Consider the following 8,866-nt stretch of genomic DNA (forward strand, 5'->3'; position numbering starts at 1 on the left):
TATATTATTACCAAAGCCTGGCTGTCCAGCTCCTGTCTGCAACTCTGCTGCTGGTTTGTAGTGGAACTTTTAGCTAAATAGTTATGCTTCCCCATTTACAAAGTGGCAGCCACTAACACTTCTCTTCCTCATACAACTGAGGAACACAGAATCGAATTGAAGCCTGCTGCAGCTGCAGAGATATCCACAGAGAAGACAGTTTTATAATGGATTAACTTTTCTGGTTTTAAAAAGTGCATGGTATACTCGGCATGTAGCAAAGGGGAAAATGGACTCAAAATGAGCCTTTTGAAAGAGATACAGAATGAGAGAAGTGTCTTGCACTGAGGTTATGTATTTAACAGTTTTACATGAAATATTTATATATAAAAACTTTGTTAAGTGCTTTTCTCCAATTTAAAAATCTAAAGAATTCAAAAATAAGGCATTCAGTATTTGAAAAAGTACAGATTTACAAAATGTGTATATTCTGTCATGAAAACTCCACACCAACATTATACACTTGGAAAAAAAATACAAACAGGATATATTACAAATTTATGTAGCAATAACTTAGTTCATACCATGCAATAAGAAGTACGTTAATCAAGATACACAAGCTTTTAAGTTTCCTAAACTGGAGGGCTTAATTCTGTTTGCAAATGAGTTTTTATGCAAATTCTTAGAGCTGTGGCACTTGAAATTCTTGGTAGCCTTTCTATTGAGAGTTAAATTGTACATAATGATTACGAGGATGGAGAGTAACAAAGCAGCTGTTACGAATCATTCCAACTTTGTTCGACAATAGCTGAAACTCTTTTCTCATATTCACGTTTGTTCTCCTGATAAAGCTGTGCTGCCTGACTGTTTGCTGGGCTGTTTGGATTAGGTTCATCAAGCAGAGACTGTAAAAAAGGGAAAAACAAAAAGTGAGACAAACCAACATTTTACAGAACAGTGAAAAACAACATCTTTCCTATCAAATGCTTCAGAAAGCAAACATGACAAAAAAGAGCCCACTTAAAAAACAAAACACAATAAGACATGTTAAAGCTAATATTAGGCACCCCTAATAGAGCTGCTGAACTTCCAGTTATACATTTTATGTGCATTAGCACTGTATACATTTTTAGGCTCCTCATGTCCTTACAAACAGACACAGAGCCATTTGTGCCAATTTGCAGTATGACACCAACTGATTATTTGGTAATTACACCACTGATGTCATGCGGGACTAAAGAGAAAAAAATATTTTCAGTCTGCCACATCATTTCTATTTACTCCAATTAAACAAATTTCAGCAGCACTTGAAGTGACAGGCCGAGGCTTTGTGAAATGGTTTCAAATGTTACGTTACACAAATTTTACACCTGACTGCCCGTCTTGACTAAAAAGAGATAAAAAGGAAGCCAAATCACTAACTGTTTTCTTGTGAAAATTATCCAACAGCAATTTTGCAGCTCAAAATCAGTAATTACATAGGTCAGCACTCTGTGTTTATTTGATCTAAAAAGCAATTGCTTAGGCTACAAGTATTTGAAGTTCCTTGACAGAAGCATCTCCAGTTCTGTCACTGAGCTGTGCACTCTCCAAAACAGACTTGTAACAACATACTTAACTGCTAGAATAGATTTAAAGTTACCTGAATTGAAGTTAAAATAGATGAAACGTCGTATGTCGGGCTCCACCGATTCTGAAGAATATCTAAACATATGCTGCCATCCGCGTAAACTGTGAACACAACACACAGATCAGTTATCACTTATCAGACTTACCTTACGTTTTGTTCATTAAATACAGTTCAAGCAAGAACTACTGTATCAATTTGGCCTGTGTTCAAGAAATGCTTTAGGATTACAGCAGCTATGGCTGACTATCTTATATAATTTGATACCTGGTATTTTGAAGGAGATACATTACTGGAAGTAACAAAACACCTAAGAGGAAATGAAAGAATGTTCAAAAAATATGGCAATAGCACAGGAACTGGTAGACCTAGACTCGGTTTCTTGCTCCTCCTGTGTGCTTGGCCCAGATTCAAGTCGACGTAATGCCTCTCAGCAAGCAGAGAGACATTTGCTGCAGGCATGGAATGCACTGCACCAGCCGAGGACCTCAGTCATCATGGACTGCATGGGGAACTGCACAGTTTTCACATGCTAGGAAAGGCTCTAAGGCAGACAATACTGTCTGCCTGAAATACGACTTCTGTCTGAATATAAGAGCGTGTAGGATACTGAGATTTGTCATGCAAGCTTCTACATGCTGTTTTTCTAGCTTGTTCATCCCAGTAACGAAATATAATAAAACAAAATGGTCAGAAGCATACTGGCTTTCTTGTTATGTGACAGATAAATGGTTAGAGAGTATTGCCTAAGAATACTGCCTAAGCCACAGAACTGTAGTTAAAACCAGCCTTTGCTCAAGGAGGGCTCAAGCTACAGGAACTGCTGAAACAGGTTCACGCTTCAACTCTCGAATTGAATCTATAACCCTTTGTAACAGAGGGGATTGGGAAACAGAGAGACATGGTTTATGTTTTCTGCATCCAACAACCAAATAAAAGCTACGGAGAGATGGAGTGAGAAGCACAGCACTCCATGGCTGCCCTCCCACCAAGGTGGGGGCAGCTCCCTCCCCTCTGCTCTCCCCTAGGAGTGCACTTTCTTGCCTGCCTCCCGCTGCCAGCATGGCTTAGCACAGGGAACCCCATGCAGGTTGGCTTGGCTGAGCTCTCACCTGACAGAAATAAGTAACATTTGGCACCATCAGTTCCCTGCCTGGATTCATGATGTGTCCACACAGACAGAAGTGCTGTTAAATGGAAGGGGGCAGGAATCTGAAGCAGGATTGCCCCTTTAGGCTAACTTAAGTGCAGCTGTAGCTGAAAACACTTACAGATTTTGCTGCCATATTGATTGGAAAGAGACAGATAGTTGCTACTTAGCAGCACCACAACTCTCAGTTCTTCCATCAAGTAGTTACTGCCTGAGACAACTACCCAGCAGGTAGCAGAGAGCAAACCGTTAAGCATTCTGAAGCTCTGCAGAATAAATGACCACACCATAATAGTTAGTATTATGGCTAAATAAAAACGATTTACTCACCATTTGGATGGAACATTTTTGATAAAAACCTAACAGTTGGAGGTTTGTTTGGATATTCTTCTGAAAATTCTATTACTAGTTTAAAAGTACCTGTCCAAACAAACATAAATACAATCAGATGACCACCAACAAAAAATGCCCCAGGAAAAAACAAAGGTAAGTTAATTCATATGCTCCATAATCAATATTTCTCCCCACTATTATGCAAACAAGCCACACTGAGTCTGCTTTCTTTTCACATATTTCAAGTGATAATGGAACTATGGAACTAATAATTACTAATTGCAATAAAAACGGCAGCAGCAGTTAGGTCCAAGCATTGAGACTCACTGTATACATGAGGAAAGCAGCTACATCCAACATCAATCATCCCACTGCCTTCCTCCCTTCTTCTGTGACCAAAGAAGCCTGTTCTATGGACTTCAGTGACTTTAAGGTGTTTCATTAAGAAGGCCCTGTGGTGCCAGCAAGCAAAAACTGGAATTTCATCATCAGCAATCTCAGTCTTCAGAGCTCATGATTCACTGAAAACCTTTATTACGGATCAGTGAATAATTTACTGTACTCCTCCAACCCAACACAGAGAAAAACCCATCTGCTGCTGATTACTGCAATAACGCTATAATTATTAAACTCATTATTCCTCATATGCCTAGGGGAGATTCATTACACATCAACTTTCATGTTTATGTACAGATTTGGTATTCCCCCCTCTCACTGAGTTCTATTTTCAGAACAATTCAAGATTATTCACCTGCTCTTAGTTAGAAGAACAGAGATGAATCAAACATGCTACAAAGATGAAACCAGAAAAGCATCTTGCTGAGCTTAGCTGCAGAGATGCAAAGACATCTGGCAGCATTAGACTTCCTCCACCAAAAGCTCAAACGTTCTGTGCCTAAACAAACCAAGGTTATAAGAACTGCTTCATAGCTTTGTAACTAACCATCAACCACTAAGGTAAGACACTGCTTGCACAGAAATACAGTATTTTCATAGCTAACTCGACCTTGCTCCACCACTCTTTGCTTGTTCAGACTGTTCAAACCTACATAATATCAGGCAGAATAATGTTAATACTGACAATATTCACAAGAATGACAGAGAATACAGAAGTTAGCTGCTTACCATCTTCAAAAGGCGTCCCTTCTGGCCTGAAAGGTGTAAAAAATAAATTCCAGTTAAAAATGACCACTACTTCTAAATGCTCACAATAAACATATTATTCCTTACTCTCCTCAAGACAGACATAAAGACAATCATACAAATATTTAGGGAAGCCTCCAAAGGCAACTTCTGGGAGCTTTGTCACATTCAGCAGACTTTGCCATGTCAAGCTGTTAGTGAAGATACCTACTTCATTATCACCCCAAGCAGTGGTGTGCCATGTTTCAGACTAGAGCTGAATTAACGAGGAGATTGTTAGTAAGCTGACTTCAGGTTTATGAAAGGATACTACCAGAGTTCCTCTTCTGGAGTATACGTAATGTAACTTCCTAAATAGAACCTCATTCCACCAGGAATCAATCCAAACACTGCCAACGCATCTGGATTTGATGGCCAAGAACATGTGGTGCTCTTATGTACCTTTAAAGAGCCAGCCTGCTTTTTCATAACCCAGCTCCTATAAAACCCGTTCTATTTATTAAGCCACATGCAAACATCATTAAAAAAAAGACAATGAATATATATTTTTTTCCCCTAGGCATTCTTTATTACCCCTGAAAACAGATTTTCACTGTGACTGCACACTTGGTCATTTCTGTAAATTTCCTGACTTAACATTCACAAAGGAAAAAAAAAAAAAGGGATGTTATAAAAAAATTCCCCCACCTCCCTCTCCCAAAAAAAGGGACTTCATAGTGAGCAAAAACTCTTACCCAAATATAACTGCATTCCACTGCATTATATTATTCTCAGATGGTGCACCACTGACACCCACAGGAGGGTCTTCTTGCAATCTAGAAATTACAAATATAGAACAGCAAGCCTAACGTAAGTGAAATGCCTCCACCTGCAAGTCTGACTCAATAGTAACATCCACTTTTTTTTATAAATCCTTTCTCATTCTAAGTTACTGAAGAGACAAAGTGTTACATGCAGATTAGCAGTATTCCAAAAGACAAACCAAGATCTGCTCCTGTATTACATCAACACGCTGTGACAGCCCAGCAGGTTGAGGCAGGTGTGCAAAGCACCACAAGTAACAATGCTTTAAAGCAGCACACGTAGCTGGGATGGATTTACAGCACCAGCCAGATGGTTATGGAGGAGCAGAGCAAGTGACTGCTGCTGGCTGCCACAGTGAAACAGAGAATAAGCCACGGCCAGAAACAGGAGCTCAGCACAGTGATACTTACAGGGCATACTTACTGGAACTGAGGGCAAAGAACTGTCAGCTGAGCTTTTTCTGCATCCCTAAGTCTGTGCACGATGCAGCTAAATTTGGTATATGGCTCTTTTGGCTGGTGAGCTGACTGCTTCAAAAGGGAAGAGGGAGCAAGGAGAAACCTTTGTACTGCTCCCTGATAGCAGTTCCACAAATGTAAATATTTGTCTCTAAAGCATTTGAAATTCTTTTTAGTTCCTTAATCCTTGGACTAAGGAAAAGCACGTTGCTTACTGAAAGCTGCATAAACTCACGCCAGACAAATATATCCTCTAACTAAATAATAGGACCTAGATTCCCTCCTTCTGAATACTCTGTGTGTTTCTGCTAAAGGATCACGTAAGACCCTGGAACAACATAAAGCAGTAACCTCCCACACCACTGGGGACTGCCCAGGCAGATCCTTCTGTGACAGCTCCCATCCACTGCAACACTTGAGTCATGCAAGAATAAAGAAAATGAAGTAACTGCCCTCGCTTTGAAGCAATTGTTCAGTGTTAACATGAGATGTGACTGCACAGCAGAATGATGTTAAGAGCAAACCCTCACTGAAAGCCTTACAGACCGAGGGACAAACTCTAACTCAGTTCCAGCCCATTTGTGCAGACTGACTTAGGGCTGAGCCAGGCACAGCGCCAGCAGCGATGCCTGGAAGTCCCCCCGTGCCTGGACGTCCATCCCTGACACAGTGACTACAGCTGCTCGTGTACACAGACACCAGCAATGACGCTGCCCGCACAGCCAGGCTGGCAGCTGGGCTCTGCTGCTTGCAATCCAGCTCCCCTGCGGACCGTGTTTACATCCTTGCTCTGTGAGCACATGCAGTCCAGACAGCTTAATTTGAACAGCATAAACCACCTACTATTTTGGTCAGGGAGAGCAGGAATGTGTTTTCTTCCATGCTGCAGGCTGGTAATAATGCCTGAGCATTCTGCCTGATAAATGTATCAGGAGGACGGCTTTGGGTTTAAGAGCAATTTTAAAAGCTCTTGTACACCCTGCTGTCAAAAGGTCTAACTAAATACAGGTTGTGGTAAGGGCTGCATGCCAGGCTGGTCTCAACAGGGCCTGGAAGTCAGTAAGAATTAGGGAAAATGTAATATTGGTAAGTCCTTTTCTAGCAGTACTTACACACAGACAATCACAGAATCACCAAGGTTGGAAAAGACCCACAGGACCACCCAGCCCAACCATCCACTGATCACCAATAGCTCTCACTATACCATGTCCCTCAACACAAAATCCAAGCATTCCTTGAACGCCTCCAGGGTCGGTGACTCCACCACCTCCCTGCGCAGCCCATTCCAGTGCCTGACCACTCTCTCACAAAAGCAGTATTTCCTAACATCCAGCCTGAATCTCCCCTGGTGCAGCTTGAAGCCATTCCCTCTAGTCCTATCACTGTTACAGGAGAGAAGAGGCCGACCCCAGCTCACTACAACCTCCCTTCAGGTAGTTATAGAGAGCAGTAAGGTCTCCCCTGAGCCTCCTCTATACAATATTTATACATAACAATACATATATATAGCAAAAATAACATTTCTCTGTTGGTTTAATTAGGTGATCCAAGACGCTGCTCCCTCTCCACTATCCTGGCAATTCTAAGATGCAAAAGGAGTTTATATTTAACCAAGTGAATCAGAGCTCACAGCACAGCCCGCTGTTTCAGTATGAGGTAAGAGTAATGCAAGGCTAAACAAAAATATAACCGGGGGGGAAGGAGGAAGGGGAAAAAATAGACATGAGGTAGCTATGTGCGTTTTGGGGTGTTAAGTGGTCAAATATCTGATAAAGAAACGGGAGCTGTGCTCGCTCTTCAAAGTATTCTCAACCTTCCATTCCAAGATCACAAAATCACACAGGAAGGTCCGATCGCTACCCCAAAGCACCGCCCGGCCCCGAGCGGATCACCCGGCCCCTGAGATGAAGGATGCCCGCAGCTCGGACGGCGCAGGCTCCCGGCGCCCGGCTCCCATCGCAGCACCGCTCCGTGCTGGGTGCGCACAGCTGCTCCCCGCTGCGTTTTCGGTGCGGGCACCACAGCTGTGCTAAGAGCCCCTACCCGAGCTGACTCATCTCAGGCCGAGGAGGAAACATACCGAACTGTGACGTTTACAAAACACAACAAACAAACCCCAACGCCGCTTTTCCTCCGCTCCCAGCCGTGACCCTATCGGTCGGCAACGCTCAGAAACACGCGGCGAACGGCAGCTCTCGACACTCGGCGTGCGTTATCCAAGGCTGCTCGGGACGGAGAAGCTCGGGCAGAACCGCATGCGCACACAAACATTAAAGGACACTTGGGTTTTGCTTACATACGGAGAACGAAGCGGCCGCTAATTGCAGCGCTCCATATTTAGAAGCCCCCCGCGAGAGTTCGTTCCGGACGCGGCACCAACTCTCACCTCAGGCGGCCCCGGGGGGATGGGAGGAACCGGTTCCGAGCAGAACCGGCCCGGGGAGCTCCGCCGGCCCGCGCCGCCCGTTAAAGGCGGAAGGGCTCTGCTCTGCCCCGCCGCCCGGAGCGCCTCGGAGCCGCCGGGACCCCGGGAGGCTCGTCCGGAGGCGCCGGGGGAGGGGCGCGCGGAAGCCCCGGCGGTTCAGAAGAACGGCGAGGCCGCCCCGGCCCGCCCTCAGCACGGCCCCGGCCCCGCGCCGCCGCTCACCTCTTGAAGTCGCGCATCAGCCTGCGCCGCGCCGGGGTGGACATGATCGCGGCGGAGCGCCCGGCCGCAGCACCGCCTCCCGCACAAACAACCCGCAATGGCGTCTCCCTCCGCGCCGGGCGGGGCCGGCCGACGTCGCGGGGGCGGGCGGGGAGGGAGCGCTCGGCTCGGCACGGCTCGGCTCGGCACGGCACGGCACGGCACGCCCCTGCGCTGTGCGGGGCGGCCCGCTGCGCCGCCTGGGACGGAACGGCTGCGGGGCGGAACGCGGGATCGGCGGCTCTGAGTGCGGCATGGGAACCGCCTCGCCCCGCAGCGAGGAGTTCGCACTGCGCCACGAGCTGCTGCTGAGCTGGGCGGTTGGTTTAGTTGGGGTGACGGTCCGGGGCTCACGCCGAGCAGATTTTAGCGGGGGACAAAGAGCAAACGCGGCTCCTTTTGCATCCCGTCCCGCAGGATGGGAGCGGAACGAGCTGAAGCCGCTCCTCCTCGATCCCTGACCCGGTTCTCACGCGGAGCCTTGGCAGCTGGCCCCAAAACTCGGGTCAGCGATTCCGTGTGCCTCCGTGCCCTTCCTCCAGGTGTTTGTGAGAAGGTCGTAACCAGCACGAGGCTCACCCTGAAGTGAGAGAAATAAACGCCGCACTCACTCACCCTTCTGTCCGTTTGTTTCACCCCCAGCTATCCAAGCGTTTGAGAAGAATCGATCCTGAGTTAATTTTGGG

General features: G+C 45.9%; 1 protein-coding gene across 2 annotated transcripts; it reads right to left on the bottom strand.

Moving 5' to 3' along the window:
• Positions 1–420: 420 nt before the first annotated feature.
• On the bottom strand, positions 421–8,295 carry UBE2B (ubiquitin conjugating enzyme E2 B). Of its 2 annotated transcripts, none has more exons than XM_031598419.2 (6): positions 8,142–8,295; positions 4,967–5,047; positions 4,215–4,240; positions 3,087–3,176; positions 1,622–1,710; positions 421–884 (listed from the first exon to the last, which is right to left on the bottom strand). In XM_031598419.2, exons 1-6 carry the CDS (start codon positions 8,183–8,185, stop codon positions 756–758), a joined length of 459 nt encoding a protein of 152 aa, XP_031454279.1. In that variant the 5' UTR covers positions 8,186–8,295; the 3' UTR covers positions 421–755. The 2 variants fall into 2 exon arrangements, with proteins under 2 accessions (XP_031454279.1, XP_031454282.2); XM_031598422.2 differs by lacking the exon at positions 8,142–8,295 and adding an exon at positions 7,538–7,777.
• Positions 8,296–8,866: the final 571 nt, after the last annotated feature.

Source organism: Phasianus colchicus, chromosome 15 (genome assembly GCF_987193195.1).
Source record: "Phasianus colchicus chromosome 15, bPhaCol1.hap1.1, whole genome shotgun sequence".
NCBI classification, from domain to species: Eukaryota; Metazoa; Chordata; class Aves; order Galliformes; family Phasianidae; genus Phasianus; species Phasianus colchicus.